The 20360-nt window shown below is 46.9% G+C and overlaps 2 protein-coding genes across 2 annotated transcripts; both read right to left on the bottom strand.

Moving 5' to 3' along the window:
• Positions 1-368: 368 nt before the first annotated feature.
• On the bottom strand, positions 369-4603 carry LOC134507177 (claudin-16-like). Its single transcript, XM_063317670.1, has 5 exons — positions 4490-4603; positions 3436-3538; positions 2435-2599; positions 1771-1965; positions 369-466 (listed from the first exon to the last, which is right to left on the bottom strand). Exons 1-5 carry the CDS (start codon positions 4601-4603, stop codon positions 369-371), a joined length of 675 nt encoding a protein of 224 aa, XP_063173740.1.
• An 8380-nt stretch (positions 4604-12983) lies between these two features.
• Positions 12984-18247, bottom strand: CLDN19 (claudin 19). The gene is made up of 5 exons (XM_063317354.1): positions 18017-18247; positions 16328-16492; positions 14782-14866; positions 13628-13774; positions 12984-13256 (listed from the first exon to the last, which is right to left on the bottom strand). The coding sequence occupies exons 1-5, from the start codon at positions 18237-18239 to the stop codon at positions 13217-13219; spliced, it is 660 nt and encodes a 219-aa protein (XP_063173424.1). The 5' UTR covers positions 18240-18247; the 3' UTR covers positions 12984-13216.
• Positions 18248-20360: the final 2113 nt, after the last annotated feature.

The following is a 20360-nucleotide window of genomic DNA, read 5'->3' as shown; positions in this document are numbered from 1 at the left end:
TTATATTTATATCACCTTAGCTTTAAAGCTTCTGGGGTCAGGCCTTTCTTCCAATTTCGGGAAAAGGCTAATTTCTAGGACTTGGGCTCACTTTAATGCCCGGGGATGCCTCCTTGTATCTCCCTCTCTCCCAAAACAAGCTGTCTGGCTTGCCAACATCAGGCCCCGCCAAGTTGCAAAATGCAAAAGCTGGCAAGGTTTAGATCCCAGGGGATCTGCAGACGTTGAAGGCCATCTAGGCAAGCGATGCAAAAGAAAATTGCAGGCAGGTGCCAATGCAGGGGCTCGAAATGCCTGTTTGGACAGGCTGGGGTTGTGTTCCAAGCTTAGGGCGAGGGGAGACAGAGAAAGCCTGGCATTTGTCTCTTTCAAAGCATCTCCCTCCAACGCCGGGATGTGGGAGACAGGATCTCCAAGCACCGATCCGCGATCCGCAGGTCACACTCGGGAAGCAACCGCATACATCCTGCAGGAGGCCCTCTGTGAAGGTGGGGGGGCACCTCGAGGCTTCCTGCCTGGGGCAGCTCCTGTTTAGCAACGAGGAAGCAAATGTCAGTTTGCGATGGGCTGCCAGCGCAGCAGCTGAGTTGGCACCCCACAAAGGCGGGGTCTGCTTTGCAGGGATTTTGGCCAATCCACTGCAGTCTGTTTGCATTGCACTCTCAACCTCAAAGCATCAAAAGCACTGAGAGATTATGATTATCATTATCATTAGCTGCACAAGTCTAGGACGATTCTGCAGGGCTTCCATTGAAAAAGATAGAAAATAAGAACACAAAGATTGCATGCGTTTGGAAAAAAACACACCCCAGAAATACAGGGGCCTCCGTGGCTCACCAACCCCAAGGCCAAGAATTTTAGGGCCGTGTTTCTCAACCTTTGCAACTTTAAGATACGTGGACTTCAGCTCCCAGAATTCCCCAGCCAGCACGGGTGGACTTCAACTCCCAGAATTCCCCAGCCGGCATGTGAGGACTTCAACTCCCAGAATTCCTGTCGGCATATAGGGGTGTTAAATGTAGAAGCAATAGTAGTTTTCCCACTGTTAACACACACACGCCCCACAAGTGTCAAAAAGTGTCAGCCATGGACCTCCCAATGCTGTTCCCCTATTATCAGCAGTTTCCTGCGACCGTCCAAAATCACCATCATCATGATCCCACCCTTTTTAATTCTCAAGGGGGCAAACATACCTAATACTAAAATGTCAGGAAATGGAGCGCTACAGCTCACAGCTCCTAAACATGCCCTGGTATAGGGCAATGAACGAATCAAGCCCATGAAGTGTTTTTCAGGTGTTGCTTTGCAAAACTGACAACAACCTTGTAAAGTAGGCCAGGGTTGCAGACATGGTGGGTACTGACTGAGGCTGAGAGAAAAGAATACATCTTTCCCTGGAGTACCTACTGAGCTGTTAACAGAGGTGAGATTTCACTGGTTCCTCTCGTCTTTTAGAGTGGGGTAGCTAGAATGAATGGATTAATGGATTAATGGATTAATGGATTAATGGATTAATGGATTAATGCTCATTGCTCTGTTTTGAAGCTACACTGCTTCAGAAATCCAGCGGCTGGGTAGATATAAAAACTCACTTGTTTGTGAGATGGGTGGCCGTATAAATCTGATAGATAAATAGAAGATAGATAAGTAGGTAGGTAGGTAGGAAGGTAGGTAGGTAGATAGTCCAAAATTGGTCTTGGAGAAGTGTGGGATGATTTGGGAAAAGCCCTACCAATGCAGGAAGGATGTCTCTGCGCCCATTTCACTGACCTGTGTAGGAACAATGAAGGCAGCACAAGAGGATAATGCACGCCGCAAAGTTTCCTGCCGAGCCGATCAGTCCTAGCCAGCAAGACCAGCCAAAGTCCTGGTGGGCATCCAAGAAGACGCTGTGCGGCACAAGGGTGGCTCTCTCCATGTAGACGCTGACGGCGTACCAGAGGGAGCCCACCAGCCCGAGCACACCTGTGGTGGGGTGGGGTCAAGAAAGAGGACCGTTGTCATTTCAGGCAAAACGCCATCCAGAAATCGAGCAAAGGAATTAACCTCTTCCAGATCTCAAAATGTGGAAACCCCAGATTCCTTCCTGGGGCCATCTCCTGGGGTTTGATGGAAGCCTGGAAGCCTGGAGAGAACAGTAATTGATGGGAAACAGTAATTCATCCACACACCTTGATCAACTCATCATAGTATGAGTGCAGACTTCTGCGTCCCCCCTAGAGGGTTTTCTTGACATTCACGGTGATTCCCTTTGCAAGAAATGGATAAACAGAGCAGAAAGCAAAAAAGATCTTCTTCTGCCAGGCATTGTTCAGAAAGGATGCATAGAGTGGGCTCCATCGTGAGACACGGCATTGTCGCAGTCGCGCTGCCTCGGCGCCTACCCGGTTCTACCACTAAGCATTAGGTATGCAAAGCCATAGAAAATGCTTACTTCCAATCCCGAGGGCCAATCCGGAGGCGTAATGCATCTTCTGCTTAATTTGTGGCTCATCCTGGAAGAACTTGATGCAGTCAAGTCCCGCCACCAGCAGAACCAGGGCGCATCCCGAAAGCATGTCGGCAGTGATCAACAAAGCCCTCGTCACCACAATTTTCACTGCAGAAGAACCAACGGTGAAGTTAAAATACAGAGGGACATTTGCTCACCCGGCCTAGCCCACATCTCTCGCTGGCCAGTCAGTTTCTCACATCTGGTCATCCTTTGGTGTGACCAACCCACACATTCCAAACCAGGGTTATTTGCAAATCGGGGTAAGATCCCAAGGCAGGAAAGGGGGTAGCTGTCGAGCTGATAGATCCTGCAAGAGGATCTCCTGATTTCACTCCTGGAAATCTCCATCCATGGGAGAAGGCTGGAAAAATTCCTGCCTAAAATCTTGAAAAGCGGCTGCCAGTCAGCGTTGGCAATATTGGGCTAGATGGACCAAGGAATAACGCACTATAAATTCATATGTTTTAACATAAATGCTGTAGCTCAGAAGTACAGCCTCTACTTGGGGTACAGAGTTCCTGTTTGGATTTCCAGGATCTCTAGGTTAACACCGAGATGGACTCTTCTGAAACCCCAGACAGCTACTGCCGGCCTGTGTCAGCACATTCCAGTGGTCTGCAGCCTCCCTGGCTTCTCACATTTCCCCTGTTCAAGCCCTGATCCTCCAGGCAGGGAAGACTCCTGCCTAAAAAACTGGACAACTGCTGCCAGTCAGGGCTGGCAGTGCTAAAGTAAATGATAGAGCTTCCATATGAAACAGCAGCCTTCTTAATCTATTAGGAGCCATTTGGGGGTGCACTAATGGTTTAGGGCTCAATCCCAGTACTTCTGGGAGCATCAAGAAAGACATTTAGCTGAATCTCTGAAGAGGTGCTGCCAGTCCGTGTTGGCAATGTTGTTCCGAATGGATCAAGTATCTTTTGCTGAGTTAAACAACTTACTGGGGTGTTCTGCTAAAATGGAATCGTACTGGTCACAGGTCTTAATGCCATCTTGCATGTTAGTGACACACTTTCTCCAAAGTCCCTGGCATTTGTGGCTGACCTAAGGATGAAAGGTGATGTGGCTTATTATTATTATTATTATTATTATGCACAACAACATGAAATCACAGCTGCCAATTCTTTAGCTGGTGGGGGCCTTCATCTGCATCGAGTTCTTCCCAAGAACCTTGGAAGTTGTAATGTATCGGCGTTGTATACGTATGGATGATGGTGATGCCAGTTAGTCCTACGCCATATTCTCAAGGCAGCTCACACCAGACAAAGAGAAAATTAAACCAGAACAAGAAGAAAGCAGGCTGTGTTGACAATCAACTGTCAATCAACTTTGCTAGATGCTAGTTTAGCATTGTGTTAAACCGTTCGGCACTGTGCTGAAAAAGCGACGGCTTCTGAAATGGAAAAGAGAATCAGGTGAGTGTGCCCTGATTAAGGGGTGAAGTTACTAAAATGTGTGTATGGATGTTCTGTCTTTAATTGCACCATCGTCTCTCCAGCCATCTGCAGCCTCCCTGGCTTCTCTTCCTTCCACTCAATCCAGGGGAATTTCTTCTATGGGACTTTTTCAGGGAAGGGCAGCCAAGGAGGCTGCAGAGGGATGGGAAGATGTGGGGCAGAAACACACAATGATCATCCTCTCTCCAGCCATCTGCAGCCCCCCTGGCTTCTCTCCCTTCCATTCAATCCAAGGGAATTTCTCCTATGGGTCTTTTTCTGATCAGGAGGGAAGGGCAGCCAGGGAGGCTGCAGAGGAATGGGAAGATGTGGGGCAGAAACACACAATGATCATCCTCTCTCCCACCATCTGCAGCCTCTCTGACTTCCCCCCTTTCCATTTAATCCACAGGAACTTCTTCGATAGGACTTTTTCCAAGGAGGAAGGAAAAGTAGCCAGGGAGGCTGCAGAGTGGTGGGAAGACATGGAAGAGAAAAATGCAACAGCTAAGGGAGAGAGATTTCAGCTTCCCACTCGGGGCATTGTCACTGCACTTACCTCTAAGCTATCATCAGCATTCACTACCCAGCAGTCCGACCACGTAGCTGCCCCCAGAAACACAGTGGAAAGCAGAGCGACGGAGAAACACACCAGCTGCAAAGTGGCTGCCATTTCCAGAGCTGCAGGAAGCCAAAATAATGCCTTTTTTTTTCAGGACAACTCTACCCCACCAACTAATTCCAGTTGTAAATTGCTGGGGATTTCTCCCCCAAAAGCCAATATGCAACCACTGATACTTTCCTCCTTCCTCCTTTATTTTACAGGCAGTCCTCGACTTATGACCACAATTAGGACTGGAACTTCTGTTGCTAAGCGAGACAGTTGTGAGTCATGCCTGATTTTATGACGTTTTTTTGCCACAGTCGTTAAGTGAATCACTGCGGTCATTAAGTGAACCCAGCTCCTCCACTGACTTTGCTTGTCGGAAGCCAGCTGGGAAGGTTGCAAATAGTTATCATGGGACCCTTGGTGTCATGAGTACTGATGGCGAGCAGGAGGGGGCCTCTATCCAGGGGGGAAAACGCATGCGTAGCACTGAGGAATTAAGCAGCCATTCAAAGAGACACAGATCAGACCCGCCTTAGCTTTTGGGGTTTATCTGTCTGGGTTTTCCCACGCTTCTTCAGTTTGTTAGGATTTTCTGTCTTATGTAGCAGCAATAAACACTAGAGACCTGCTCCTCGTCTCAGCGTGGTTCCTGACTGTTAGGACACTTGGAGTCCGCAACCATCGTAAATGCGAGCCAGTTGCCAAGGGCCTGAATTTTGATCACATGACTGCAGGGACACTGTGACTGTCGTAAGTTCAAGGACCGGTCGTAAGTCATTTTTTTCAGCGCTGTCATAACTTCGAGCAGTCACTAAAGACTTACAACCATTCAAATCAAGGTCTACCTGTATAGTCAAAGGTATTTTCCCAATGTGCCAGAATGTGCCTTCTATCCTCGTTGATGGCTGGTGGCTACTGGCTGACCGCATGACACACGCATCCCCCTCTGTTGGGTGGTGGGGAAGATAGACTTGTAGTTGGTCTGTAGAAGTCAAGAAAGAAATCTCACTAAATTCAGTGCATTCTCCCCTAACTGGATCTAGGGCAGCAATCATGGTTCTGCAGGGAATTTGCAATCTAACATTGTCTTCGGGGGGGAAAAGCGTAGGAAAACAACTTTGGTTTAAAAATTCAGTCTGTCTGGCAGGATGAAAAAACACAATCCTTTGCTCAGAGGGAGCAAAGCTTGGCGTTGTTTTGTTCTCCCCGTGCAAGACCGTCCCTTCAAGCCACAAAATTCAGGAAATCTAAATTACGCAGGCATGAAAATGCAAAGCTGCTCAGATAGAAATCTACCTTTACAATGCTGATTTTGCCTTTGCGCACCAGACCAGATCTCGAAAGTCCCTTCCATTCTGTGCATAATTTGTTTTTGTTTTTAAAGTTTAATTATTAGATCTGCTTTCTCCAAACCAGCCGGCTCCAACAGTATCAGAGAATATAATCTCCAGTTTTGGGGCATATTTCACAAAAACTGGGAGATCCATTCTGGAGAGTTGGGTTCCATTGCTCCACTATAAAGCTTAAAACAATAAAAATGTGCCAACAGAAATTGAGCAAGTCATATCAAGGGGCAAAAGTCAGGTTTCCATCTAAGAAAGGTTGGAAATTTAGGAACATTCAAACTTTAAATTAAATTAAAATTTAAGAAAATCTAAGAAAATGTTGAAAAGAGAATAGAAGAAGAAAAATCTCCATCTAGTTGTGAAGGATGACGAGTGGATAAAGCTACCTGGCTGCCCCCACCATGGGTTTTATAGTTGCAAAAAAAAAAAAAATCCTACAATCTGGAGCATAAAAATGACACTTTTGCTATAATGAATTTGCAAATTTTGGTTTTTAGATAACATAGACCTGTGGATTGGCTGCTGGACTAATCGCAGCTGTCACTGGTAGAGCCAAGGGTAAGCTGCACGATTTTTAAGATGGACTCCAATTCCCATCATCCACACCGCCTGGCCAGGGATGAAAGCAGCTTGTAGGCTAGCCCCAGTTGAACCAAATTTCATAGCAACCACATCGTTTGGTATATTTCATTTCCCAGGCAGGGATCTAAGGTTGATCTACCGGATGAGGTTGTTAAAGCATGTTGCAAAAATTATTTTTGAATCCGAACAGATGGGATTGGCATAGCAAATGAAGGAAAAGGCCATCATGGTCATACTTCACAAGGGAAGACAAACTGCAATTTTGTAGATATTTTTATGGCATGCAAATGTTGGTGTTTAAAGGACAGTTGAAGCCCAAACTTCAAGCCAATATTGCAGGACAATCAATTTAAAAAGCTGGATGAGGTCTTAGAGGTCATTTAGTCTAACCCACTCTCCGGTTAAGAGTATATTTATTTATTTATTTGAGCATGGATGGGGCTGCCCCTCGTACTTAAATCACTATCGCGATATAGTCAGCAGCTTCAAAGCTTACTTTTCTTTTCTTTTTTTAGAAGAGATTTTTGAAAAGATTAACCAAGGGCAAAAAACAAAGAGGAAAAGCACCACAAAGTTATAAAAGAAGTGGAAAAAAGCTGAAAAAAATATAAAAGCTTACAAGATGTATATTTAAAGACATCAATATATTACAGTGATTCATAGCTGATCTGCAAATCAATTCAATTAATCGATTAATCAATTCTGCAAACCACAGAATAGTTTGGAACCATATTTTTGTGCTTCCGATGCTAAACATTAAGTCTTTTGCCTATGCATCCCTTTTCTTTGTCCAGAACTGAAAATATTAAATCTCTCAGTCGAGTTAATGCATGTCATTGCTTCTTACCAAAATGGAACAATGTCTTTAAATAAAGCATTAATTTCAATGTATCTCCAACCGCATGAATGCAATGAGGTCGTCTCTCAAATATTATTCCTGGTTGAAAGGGATGTAATCTAAAAAAAAACAATTGAAATTTTGGGTGGCTTTTTAAAACATTTCTTTTTTTAATGGCTAGGTAAAACATGCCAGCAAAAAAGAAGGAAGGAAGGAAGGAAGGAAGGAAGGAAGGAAAGAGGAAGAAAGAAAGAAAGAAAGAAAGAAAGAAAGAAAGAAAGAAAGAAAGAAAGAAAGAAGGAAGGAAGGAAGGGAGGAAGGAAGGGAGGAAGGAGGCAGGAAGGGAGGAAAGGGAAAGGAAAGGAGAGGAAACATATAGATGCTTAAGGGATTTTGAAAAAAAAATTAAAAAGCCAAAACCATCAATAAATAAAAATAAAAAGGGCATTCTGGTAGCCCCTTCCCTTTCTTCCCCCCTTCCTCCCTTTTATTTTTCCTGAGCCACTAAATTGTTACTTGAATATTTTTATACTGTAGTTTGGAGAGCATTACTCATTTCTGTTTGGATCAGTTTTATTATTATTATTATTGAAACAGTTTCTCTTTTTCTTAAAAAACCACATTCGAAGTGTCTTAGCTTGCCTTGCTAGCTAAGTATATATGTGTTATATATACGCAATCTGTACATAATTCCTGCTTGAATTTGCTTAGACTTTTGTTGTGAATTTTTCCACAGCTGCGTATTCTTCAGTTCTAATCTCCCAATCCTGTATTAATGGCACAATTCCTCTTTTCCAACACTGTGCCAGACTGATTCTTGCTACCGCCAGCCAAAACGTACCCTAACTTAATGAATCCTAATTTATTATAGTACATCATCTTAATAAATTACGGTACCTTTCATTTGTGTCCTACCTAAGAAAAATATTTGTGGTTTTAATTAGAACCTTATTTTCAGAATGCCCTGAATTTGGTGTCTTTCTTTCTTAAACTGGAGCCATGCAGTTGCATTGGACTTTAACTGGAAATATTCCGATAAATGAAGATATTCTCATGGTGGTCAGTTCCACTGGTGAACAGCTCAAAACCCTCTAGGAAGCTTCCCCAACTTTTTCCAAAACCCAGCTTTTTTATGTTTCTACAGCTAGTGTGCGTCACCTTTGCACCCATCTCTCCCTCTGTCTCAATTGCTGGCTGGAAAAAAAAAATGTGTGCATGTGTGCAAAAATCTGCATTCTGCAGAACGAGGCCCTCTCTGTCTCCCATTCTTGCTGAAAAACAGTAGAAATTTACCTTGACGATGAATGAACCAAGGAGCTGCTCCTATTTGTGAAAGGGAATCGAAAGGCTGTCTGGAGGGAATGCCAAAAATTGGGGTAAACAAATCCAGTATTTTATTATTTTGGGGTTAAGGCCAGGAAAACAGGCTGAAAAATCAGCTGGCATCCCAGAAGGCGGCATTTAACACTCCCCGCTCCCATGATTTAAAGGATCCAAATTTGGGTTAAGTTTTTCTTCTTATGTTGGTCCTGCTGTGGGGTTTAACATGTGATGGGCTTCTTCGCAATTAAAATGGTTATGGGTCAGAAAGCGCCAAGACGTCCAAGGTGGAGTTTGACATCTTCAGAAACTTGGCACGAGATGCCAGCCCAGTGGTGGTTCAATCCATCCTTCTTCCAGTAAAACTGTTGGAAAAGATGTCTGCGCGGGGGGGGAAATGGAGAATTTTGAAGAGCAAATGTGTTGCCGGCTGCGAACGCCTCTTTTTTTAAAATAATAATTGTATTAAACATTGCAATTAAAAAGATAAGAACCAATACCAAAAGGAAAGAATAAAAAGAGAACAGAGAAAATGCAGAAAAGAAAAAAGAGGAAGAGAAAAGGAAACGGAAATACAAATATAGTTAAGAAAAAAGAACAGAAATATATAAAGAATTGACTCCCCCCTTCGTCACAAGTATGAATAATTTAGTAATTTATCACCTTTTCTTAAAATACAACAAATGATCTCTTCCTCCCAAATCCCATCTCTTATCTACATATCCCGTCTCCTATTTTATCTGTAAATTCATTAAAGCCTTGTCATTCAGCAAAAGTCCATTAAGGGTTACCAGAGATAACAACCTATCTATTTTAACCTTGCTCCAATAAACCAACTTTATGTTCTTTCCTTTTACTTTTAAAAATCTTGATCTTGAATCCCTACAAATAAGGTCCTAAAACTTGATTTCTTTTCTGGCTGCAAATATCTCAACTGGCTTGCAGAATCTTAGTTTAATCACCGGCAACCACCAGGCCTTTCCCTCACACTTCTGAAATGGGAATGTTGTTGAATATTCTTACAAGCAATTGCAACATTGACAATCTAATTTCCAGGCCAGGAAGAGAAAACAGTTAGTTTGCTGGTGATTCAGTGTCAATTCTGGAAAAAAAACAACAGCTTTCTAGGAGGACATTTCATATGGTTCCCCAAACAGTAAGAAAAAGAAATGGATTATGCAATGGGGAATGCTGCCTTTTTCAAAACACCTCAATGGTATCGGCCTCGTTTGCCGCTGCATCACGCTAGAGGGCCTTTGAGAAGTTTGTTTGGGAAAAAAAGTCTACGAGGCAGTTTCCACACATGCAGACAATTTTAAAAAAATAATCCCAATTGCCAGCAAAGTGCGGACACTTTGTGTTGACGCTCAGGGTGTGGCAGCCGGATTCTCACAGAAAGAAGGGCTGATTGGCTCCTAACACTTCAGAAATATCCTGCAAGAGGACAGAAGGGATTTTCAGATGTTATTCATTTGCTGATGGAAAATATTTCAATACATCTTCCCATTAAAAATCTCAGAGCAGTTGCATATGGTGTACAACAGATGTGTGTCTACAATAATGCTCTGCAGTGTTTTTCTTGCAGAAAATTGTTCTTTTAGAGAAAAAGTCCCAATTAGCTAAATAAAGCCCCAACTGGAGGCTGAAAACCACAGGGGAACTTTGCAGCCCTTCCCACTCCAGCTGTTTTTTCGTGGCATCAAATTGTGCAGACAGATTAGATTAATGAGCGTTTCCTGCATAGCCCAGCTCCCTCCCCGTCTCCCAAAAGTTTTTAAAAAGGAGGTTGGGTTGAGCCACCAAGTTTGAAGAGCCCAACAGCAGCGTGGTTGCTTCAGGACTGTGTGCAGGTGTGGTCAAAAAAGTCAAGATGGCTGCCAGAATGAGCATCCTTGCGACAGCCATCTTGACTTCTTTGACCACCCCTGATACACAATCCCAGGGTCAGTTCCAACTTCGACACCAGCTTTATGTGCACGCAGGGTGGGATGGAAATCAGAGGCAATGTTACGTGCCCCAGGCTGGCATTGTCCACTTTGATTGCTGCTTGATTGTTTATACTCCCTTTCCAATCTCTAAGTTTGGTACCTCTGCGCCATTTCAGATGCTAATAAAAAACTCTTCATTTATTTTAAGAAGTCTTAGGGGTGGAGAGAGGGGGAGATTTCATTCCGTGGGTCATAATACATCCCATACTCCAGGTGAGATGGGCCTGACCCCCTCTTTTGATGGCATCACTGAAAGCAGGCTATGTAACCATCACACTTCTTGGCTCATAATGGATCAAGACTTGGGTCCCTGATTGTCTAGAACGTCTTCTCGCACTTCTGCCCACTTTTTTTGATTTGCAAACTTTTAACTGGGCTATGCGGTAACGGCGTTCCGTTTAGTCATGCTGGCCACACAGCCACGGAAGTGTCTTCGGACAAACGCCGGCTCTTCGGCTTTGAAATGGAGATGAGCACTGCCCCCTAGAGTCGGACACGGCTGGACTTAATGTCATGCGAAACCTTTACCTTTATCTTTACTTATGCAAGCTGTGGGTTCAGCATCTTCAAGGTCTCCTAAGTCCTCTTGAACTGTGCCAACAAAAACCAGCCACTCTTCCATCCCTGAGAATGGGCAGCCTGGTTCTTCATCATTTGAGAATGATTTTCAGTTTTTAAGCCTTGAAAGAAATCTCTGAGTCACCTCGGACTCCTGGTGACATCATGGAGTGCAGTGTTTTGCTAGTCTCCCTTCTGGATGCTGTTTTCAACTTCCCAGGCTAGTCTCCCACTCCAGGATTTCCAAGTGGTGCCCCATCCAATATTAACTCAGGTCTGGTCCCACCTAGTTTTCCCACCTCAGCCCATCTCAGCTAAGCATTGCCTCCTTTCAGCCTCAGAAGAAGCTGAAAGCATGAAACAGGGCATTTACTTTTCAATACCCCTAAGGCCCCGAAGCAAGAATAAAAACTGGAAAATTGTAGAAAAAGATGCTCTAATTGCCTGTTTGATTGGCTTTATCTTCAGCCAATGGCTTCCGCTGAGGTCAATTTCAAGCATTAGGGAAAAGGTTCCCTTGCCTGGGGAGGGGGCAAATGTGAGAAAGACTGAGCAATTCCATCTGAATTATGCTAGGTATAAGTCAATCTGGAGAACCGTCAAAGCAGTTCTCCAGATCGACTTATACCTAGCATAATTCAGTTGGAATTGCTTGGAGTCTCTTTCTCACTTTCCCAGGCTGTTAGACAGACCTTCACAGTATGTGTGTGACAAAAAGGAACCTGGTTGGAGTAGCTGTAGTAGCTTCGCACATAGAGAGCCCCAGATTTAGTCTTTTAATCACCAGAGCAGTGTTTCTCAACCATGGGAACTTTCAGATATGTGTGGACCTCAACGCCCAGAATTCCCCAGTCAGCATCCTTTTCAGGTAGGGCTGGAAAGCCTTTTGCCTCAGATCTTGCCAAGAGGCTGCCCGCCAGTGTCTGCAACCCTGGCTTAGCTAGACCAAGCTTCTGAACTGTTACCAAGCAGCTTCCCAAAATATTAGAAGCCGTTGCAAGTTGGTGGGAAAACCCGTTTTGCATATCGAGTCCCCAGTTCAATTCTTGACACTTCTTGGTTGGGCTATGGAAGACTTTTAGCTGAAACTTTGGAGAGTCACTGCCAGTCCGTGCTGGCAATATTGGGGCAGAGGGACACAGCTCATCTCAGGAAGTTTCCTACATTCCCACGTCTTACGGGAAAGTCAGAAAGCTCCAGGATCAATTCCTGGCACTTCTGGGCTCAGCTGGGACTCTCATCTGAAATCCTGAGAGCGGCTGCCAGTCCGTGCTGGCAATATTGGGGCAGAGGGACGCAGCTCATCTCAGGAAGTTTCCTACATTCCCATGTCTTACGGGAAAGTCAGAAAGCTCCAGGATCAATTCCTGGCACTTCTGGGCTCAGCTGGGACTCTCATCTGAAATCCTGAGAGTGGCTGCCAGTCCGTGCTGGCAATATTGGGGCAGAGGGACCCAGCTCATCTCAGGAAGTTTCCTACATTCCCATGTCTTACGGGAAAGTCAGAAAGCTCCAGGATCAATTCCTGGCACTTCTGGGCTCAGCTGGGACTCTCATCTGAAATCCTGAGAGCGGCTGCCAGTCAGTGTTGGCAATACTAGGTTAGATGGACCAAGTGTCTGAATTATTATAAGGCAAATTTCTGACTTAAGAGCTGCTCCTTAGAACAGCCCCTGTTATGGAGAGTCGCTGCAGGTCAGGGTAATCAGTACTGGCTTAGTTCCACAGTATAATGGTAGTCCAGAAAAGACACAGTGAACTTTCAAGAGTTGGCAATAAAAACATTTTAAGAAGACACCTTTTAGTACAAATCAACCGAATACAAGAATTTATTTTTTTTTGGAAGTCGAAAACCATCTCATCAAAGGCATAAAGGCAGGACCAAGGGAAAAGCGAAAAAGCTGCTTATTCTACAAAAATGGCCTTTGTCTTTTCTTCCTTTTCACTTTCCCCGAAAGAGACAGCCTGAATCTTGGGAAACTGTTTTTTTAAAGGTCCTTACTACAGCCTGTTTGGGCTTCCCAGCACTGGACATCGGAAGGTGTTACACACATTGATTGCGTATTGATTTTTTTACAGTGGGCCTGAAAAAGCAAGGGGGGAAAGACAGAAAAATAGAAAGAATAAGAGGGCTGTTAGCCGCCAAACTAGACATGCAGATAAAGCTGGGGGGGTGGGGGGGACCAAATTTATTCTGGGGACACCCACCCTGCAGTTTGTTTGTTTTTTTTGCAAAGCTGGGGAAAAGGTGTGAATTGGGAAGCCCCCCACCCCCCGGTACCAAAAGCAACCCTGAGAATTGCGGAATTTGAAGGATCCCCAGAGGACATCTAGTCTGACCCCCCTGCTCGAGACAGAGCGTTGAGAATGGGCATACTTTGACATGACCAGCCGCCTTTAGGAAGGTCCCACTGTGTCAAAAAGAAGAGATCTACGCAATGGAGCCTAGACATACTCTCTCGTGGTCGATGGCTGTGACTGGCGATAATATTGCTGACCCCTCTCTTCCGGTTTGGGGCAGGAACAGGACAGGAAGCTGCCACCCAGCAGCAGCAAACTAGCCGCTGACCATCCAACGAACATAGCTGGTCCAAATTCATACCTAGAAGAAACCAACTTCCTTAAGAACAGGATGATATCTAACAATGATCACAGCAAGGCTGGTTATTAATTTACTGTGAATTTGATGGCTCTTTTGGCTTCTGAGAAACCTGACTATCCACTGGTCTTCAGCAGAAATGAAATGAAGTTGGAGGGGGGATCATAGGCCCATTAAATTCTGGGATGTTTTTTCAGTTTACCTTCCTGGGATCTCCTGGTGGTCTCCCATCAAGCCAAACCTGATTCTGCTTTAAACTGTGAGATCGTTCAAGGCCAGTTAATGACCAGTTGATCTTAAAGTTACCTCTGTGGGACTCCAGGGGGATACACATCCATGTAACTTTCTTGGCAGTCATGTGAAAGAAGCCTTTTCAAAGTATTTTTGAAAAGCCTTGCAGCGGGTAAGTTAAATGCTTGAAAAGAATGGTGGGTGTTTGTTTTTGTCTTTTTAAATTTCGTGCTTGCTTCCATTCTCATGGCTGTCCCTGTTTTGCCTTCTGGTAATAAGCAGGCTATGAGAGTCATACAGTCGGAAGGGTTGCAGAGTTCATCTAGTCTGACCCCAGCTTGGTGCAAAATTACTACCGCTTTTTGAACAGATGGCTACCCAGTCTTCTCTGTGTCTTCAAAGGGCAATTCTGTGGCATCCATGCAGGTCTAACCCAATGCTCTCTCGTGCCATTTTTGAGGCCGCTGTTTTACTTGCTTCCCATTCTCTTGCCTTCAGAGATAACGTGCTCTTGAAGATGGAAGCTCTACTCAGCTAACCAAAACTCTATTATCTAAATCTACCTATACTGTATTTTGGCTGAACCTTTCAGATCAGCTTTCATCAACCTGCCATTCTTCAGATGTGTTACACTAGCAACCTTGCAGAAAACCTGTTTTTTGAGATGGGGAAGTAAGTTTTTCTTGGTGATAATTTTTTAAAAGGTGGGGGGAATTCCCAAACTAGGAGCTGCAGAAAATCCAACCCGGACGGATTCCCTCGATGCAACCCATACTCACTTGGCATTCATAGGGGTGCTGGGATTGAAAAATTCGTATGTCACTCGCGATGCGTACCATGAAACAGCTGTCGCTGTGCACAGCCCTGCGATAGAGAAACGGGGGGAAATTATCCCGTTCTGACTAGAAAATAAAATCAGAAGCCAAGTTATGAGTTTGTAGGGGAGGCCTCCCCTTATCTGGGGGGTAAGATGGTCAACTGAACAATAGCAGTGCCACGAAAGGTCTTTCCTCCCACCGTTTCCCAACAGCCCAATTTGATGGCAAAGTGAAAGCCTGCTAAGGAAGATGGTTTCAATGGGATGCGCTTCCCCTTGTCCTGGGGGGGGGGGGGGAAGCAAACCCCCACTCCATAGAACACCAGTTGGGCTCAATCCATCCATTTGCCAGTGGGCTTCTCTTTGTGGCCTTCCTTTTCCTTTTCCTTTCCTCCCTTTTTCTTCCTTCCTCCCTCCCTCCCCTGTCCCCTTTCCTTTCCTTTCCCCTCCTTCCTCTTTTTCTTTCTCTCTCTCTCTTTCTCTTTCCCTCCCTCCCTTTTTCTTCCTTCCTTCCTTCCTTTCCTCCCTCCCTCTCTTTTCCTCCCTCCCTCCCTTTTTTCTATCCCTTTCCTTGCCTTTCCTCCCTCCCCCCTCCGTCCTTTTATTTTCTTTCCCTCCCTCCCTCCCAATCTTTCCTTTTCTCCCCTCGCTTCCTTTTCCTCCCTCCCTCCTTTCTTTTTCTTCCTTCCCTCCCTCCCTCCCTCCCTTCTTCAGGATTTCTTCTGCTGCCCTTCAAAGCCAGGACTTCCCATCCTAAAATCACACTGTAGCCTTCCAGAGATAAGGAGGAGACCCCAGTGCAGCAGTGAAAAGAAAGAATCGCACCGGCCACGCAGCTCCCCCCCCCCCCCCCCCCGCCTGCTGCCCTCCTGGATGAAAAACCTGCTCCTCCCCCCCCCCCGCCCCAGGGTTCCCGCAAACCCTCCCACAAGAGGAATTTCGACCCCTGCTTCTCACACACCCCTGACCAGAATGTGGCCACCCACCCTGAAAGAACTCGAGAATATCTCTGTTTTGGCCCTTGACCAGCATCGGGTAAAAACATGGACATTGCGAGATGAACAGACTCTCTCTTAAGAAGGATGATGATTGCAGAGTTAAAAGAAGAGCAGGGAAAACCGATGAGTGAAATTAAATGCTACTTCATCTGAAACTTTTAGGACAATTTTTAAATTGTGAACAACCACCCTGAGAATATAAAATGTTAGAAAGTGTGAAATAAATAAGAAAGGAGAATGTCTTTTCCTTCCCATTTCCTTTCTCTTTTTCTTCCTTTCCTTCCTTTTTCTACTTTCCCTTCCCTTCCCCCTCTCTCCTTCCTTCTTTTTTCTCTTTTCCCATCCCTTTTTCTTTTCTTTTCCTTTCCTTCTCCCTCTCCCTCCTCTTTTAATTTCTTCCTCTCCTCTCCTCCCCTCCCCTCCCCTCCCCTTCCCTCCCCTTCCCTTCCCCCTGCAAGTAACTTTCAGGTTAGTTTTTTTTTTAAAAAGTGCTTTCAAAGGCTTTCTTACCAGCCAGGAGGAAAATGACGCCCCCCAAAACCGCGATCCAGCTTTTGGCCACCGGATTCTCATCCCCCACTTTGGTACACTTCATGCCGATCACGCTGACAATCGTCCCAACGAAGCCCAGCAGGACGGAGATCACCATGAGGGCCCGGGAGGTCTGGATGTGGACTGCAAGGCAAGGCAACAGCAGGTCACACGCGAGACCTCGCGGGGCGGTCAAGCGGCATCTAGACCCCGGGGACGCACCCTCCAGAACATACAGGCCTTTCTCCCCCACCCCCCAAATATTTAAACTGGCACGCTCCGGCAGATTTTGAACCAGCCACAAATCCCTACTTTTAGCTAGTCCTTGTTCCTATCTCAAGATAAAAACATTTTTTTAAAATAGACTGTTGATCAGCTTAACAAAAAGACAAAATCTCTCTGAAGCTTAACCTGGTTAAGGTGCCTATGGGGGTTTCTTGGCATTGATACAAAAGTGGCTTGCTAGTGCTTTTTTCAATGTTTTTTAAAAAAAACCTCCCAGTCTGATTACCTAGTGGTCTCCCATCCCATCCAAGTAACCAGATCTGACCCTGTTTTAGCTTTTTGAAGTAAGCCAAAGACAGCTGTGGGCTGTCTCCTAGCTGGACAGATAAATACTTCCTCTGCTTTATTTAATGGCCAGATTTTTTTTTCATTATTAAAAATTGGGACTGTTCAAATTATTGGCTCGCCGTTTCACAGCTTTAATGAATCCATCTTATTCTGTACTGTGGCATTCCCTGCCAGGAATTTTAAGAGGAATGCCGCAGATCATAATTCCAGAGCTGAGCTCCTACATTCTTCTGTACATTTCAACCTTTCCGATGGGGACAATCCATCCAGGTGTGTTGGATTCCAGCTCCCAAGGTGGCTGGGGATGATGGGAGGTGTAAGCTGACCGATCTGGAAGGGCTCATGGAGAAAGCTTGTGTTCCATTCATTTCCACAAAATATAAAACACCCCCTCCCTCTCCAATTTGTCAACGATTATCCTGATGATCTTTGGGGTGTTTTGTTAATGTCCCCCCATACCCACGTTTGGGGTTCTTTGAAAAGTCCCCATATCTATTCCAGCAATTCAAACGGGCAGCTAACCAGCCAGATCACTTTTTCTCCCGCAGCAAAACCAGGAGGAAGACCTTCAACCGCCTTGAAGACCACCAAATTTATTTTGGCAAAAGCTTGCGGGTTCACTCCTCCCTTGACCGATCCGTGGCATTCCTTCTCCTCGCCACTCCCCGGGCCAGGATGTTAATCGTCCAACCGAGCACGACTAAAACAACCAAATACTTGCAAAAACCAATTAACTCGGAGGAGACCCGATCCCAGCGTTAAAACCATCGCAACGCCAAAAATCCGAACCCCCCACCTAGAAACACCCAGCGGCTGCGGAACCGCCGGGAGAGGGGCGCGTGGTTAGGGAAGGGCGAGAGGGGGCCCGGGCGCGTGCAGAGCGCCCCACCGCGGGCGCGGGTGCAGGGCGCGCGGCCGGGAGGGGGGCGCGTGGTTAGGGAAGGGCGAGAGGGCCCCCGAGCGCGTGCAGAGCGCCCCACCGCGGGCGCGGGTGCAGGGCGCGCGGCTGGGAGGGGGGCGCGTGGTTAGGGAAGGGCGAGAGGGGGCCCGGGCGCGTGCAGAGCGCCCCACCGCCCGGAGAGGCTCCCGACGCACCGTCCAGCGACAGCAGCGACTCGTGCAACTTGCACTGGACCTGCCCGGTGCTCTGCGCGGCGCAGCTCATCCAGAGGCCCTCGTAGAGCCCGACGGCCGTGATGATCGCGTCCCCGGCGTAGGAGCTGTGCTTCCACTGCGGCAGCGCCGCGGCGCAGATGGCGCCCACCCAGCCGGCCAGCGCCAAGAAGTAGCCGGTCAGCTGCAGCCCCGCGCTGGCCATCGATCCGCGGCGCCCAGACGCGGGCAGGCGGCAGGCAGCGGGTGAGCCAGCTGGACGGCGCCGCGGGCCGGGCGCGCTCGCCTCGCCTCCCTGGCCGCGGGAGGAGCCGAGCCGAGCCGCCTCTCCGGCCCCCGTCGGGGCGGGCTGCGGCGAGCCAGGCCAGGCTGGAGCGGAGAACGGGGCTTGGAGCCTCGCCAGATGAGCCAGGGCGGGAGACCACCGGGAGATCTACAGCTGGGTGCCCCCGAAGGCGGGGGCCACTCGTACAGCTTAGGAGCGCCTATGGATGCGCTCAGGAACCCCCTTTTCCCGATCAGCTGGCCGAGCTTCACCTTCTGCCCTCATCCGGACGGGGGTGGGGGTGGTGAAAACCTTTCTGACACTATTGAGTTTCTGAGCCCCCCCCTTTTTCTACCTTGCTAATTTACAACATTGGTCGACACGTAGGCCCCCCTCGAAGCCCAGCGTGATTCTTTGGCCAGGCTGCGTGATGTTTATATGCCTAGGAACCTTAAAACTTCTATTGTGCATATATACTGAGACTTTTATTGGGTATATAAACCATTCCTTTTGTCATTCCCGCACATTCTCCCAATTTCTCGCTGCTGTGAGCACCGCTTTGTTCCTTGTTATTTTTTTCCTGCAAGAAAAGTTGGGGGTTCCTTTCAAATTTGAATTCTGAGATTTTCTGCATTACACTATCCACGTCTTTCCAGGAATTGGCGGGGTCTACCAAGTGCCCTTGATTCTGCCCGGGGCGTCTAAAGCGCCAAGGATCAGAGTCGAGCATATTCCTCTTAGCTCTCCCTCCCAGTCGCTGTCAGCCATGATCCCCAGCCCCCCAAACCTGGGTTTGTCAGACCACAAAGCAAACCACGTTAGGGCTTCAACGCAGTGGGAATCAAGCCCAGAATCCGGTGCTAAAGATCATCTCCAACACAATGCCAGAGTGAAGCGTTCAGTTGCATTTGGCACGGAGAGCTGGTGCACAAAGGCACTTTGAAGGTCTGACCTGCCGGAACACTCGTGTGCGTGCGCACACACACCCCTCGAATTTTTCAGCTTCTGCCCTTTGCTGGGAAGGCGAACCTGAGCTGCATGCTAATCAGCTTAACCTTTGCTTCGCATCCAAGGCAGGCTTTGTGGCCAGGTCTGTGGGGGCCGCTTGGCATTTTCCCTGGAATCTGAGTGGGCTGCGTTTGTCAACAAAAAAGGCATTGACACAGGCGGGGCTGGCACGTCCCGCAGGCCCGTGTGTGAGTTTGACATTCGGGGGAATTGTTTTTAAAGGATGCCTTTGGCTTCTCCAAGAAAACCAGGCGTCGGTGCCCGGTTTGGGGGCTACTGGGCAGAATTCAGATCGCACCTAGTCCATCCCCGCTTCTGGAGTTTGGAAATTCGCTCTCTGGGGTTGCTAGGGAAGAAGTTGAGTTTTGTTGCCCCCCCCAAAGTGGAAGGGTTTGGAAAAGCCAAGCCTTAGTGCGGCTTTCCAGCTACGAAGTTCTACTGCGACCTCCAGATTTGCTGGACTACAAGTCCCATCAGCCTCTGGGGTTGCTGGGTGAGAAGATGAGTTACATTAACAGCCCCCCCCCCCAATGGAAGGGTTTGGAAAAGCCAAGCCTTAGTGCGGCTTTCCAGCCACAAAGTTCAACTGCAACCTCCAGATTTGTTGGACTACAAGTCCCATCAGCCTCGCCTATACTCAAAGCCAGCCTGGGAGAAGAATTCTTTGGTTCCCCACGTCTGTTGGCACACAATGCAGGGAATGAGGTTGGCCGGGCGTTACTGCTTCTTAAGACACCCCAGCCGTAATCGGGTGCGCCCATTGAGTCTAAACTAAGGTTGGACGATTTAATTTTCATTTAGCCTAGGTAACAGCCCCTTCCAAACTTGGACTGAATTATTCTGTCAGCGTATGGAAAAAAAGAAGTTTAGAAACACCTTTTATATATGGGCTTGGGGCTACCAGTAACAGTGTTTCCTGACCTGGCCTACCTCAAAGGGCTGCCAGATCCAGAGAGGAGGAGGAGAGCAATGCTGAACTCAAGCAAAGGGCATTGATGGCTCCATCTGATGTATGAAGTTGGCCATGGGGGACCTTGAGGGCAGAAATTGACA

Source organism: Candoia aspera, chromosome 18 (genome assembly GCF_035149785.1).
Source record: "Candoia aspera isolate rCanAsp1 chromosome 18, rCanAsp1.hap2, whole genome shotgun sequence".
Lineage (NCBI taxonomy): Eukaryota > Metazoa > Chordata > Lepidosauria > Squamata > Boidae > Candoia > Candoia aspera.
This window is presented reverse-complemented; position numbering and strand designations above follow the sequence as displayed.

What these genes read in the sequence shown, in the direction of transcription:
- LOC134507177 (XM_063317670.1), bottom strand. Translation starts at nt 4,603, where the DNA reads ATGGCAGCCACTTTGCAGCTGGTGTGTTTCTCCGTCGCTCTGCTTTCC. An exon ending in CATTTTAGCAGAACACCCCA is followed by an intron (nt 2,600 to 3,435) that starts GTAAGTTGTTTA and finishes GTTCTTCTGCAG; the next exon opens with TGAAAATTGTGGTGACGAGG. An exon ending in CCTTCATTGTTCCTACACAG is followed by an intron (nt 467 to 1,770) that starts GTCAGTGAAATG and finishes GGCCTCCTGCAG; the next exon opens with GATGTATGCGGTTGCTTCCC.
- CLDN19 (XM_063317354.1), bottom strand. Translation starts at nt 18,239, where the DNA reads ATGGCCAGCGCGGGGCTGCAGCTGACCGGCTACTTCTTGGCGCTGGCC. An exon ending in GTCGCTGCTGTCGCTGGACG is followed by an intron (nt 16,493 to 18,016) that starts GTGCGTCGGGAG and finishes CTTGCCTTGCAG; the next exon opens with TCCACATCCAGACCTCCCGG. An exon ending in CGTCATTTTCCTCCTGGCTG is followed by an intron (nt 14,867 to 16,327) that starts GTAAGAAAGCCT and finishes TCTCTATCGCAG; the next exon opens with GGCTGTGCACAGCGACAGCT.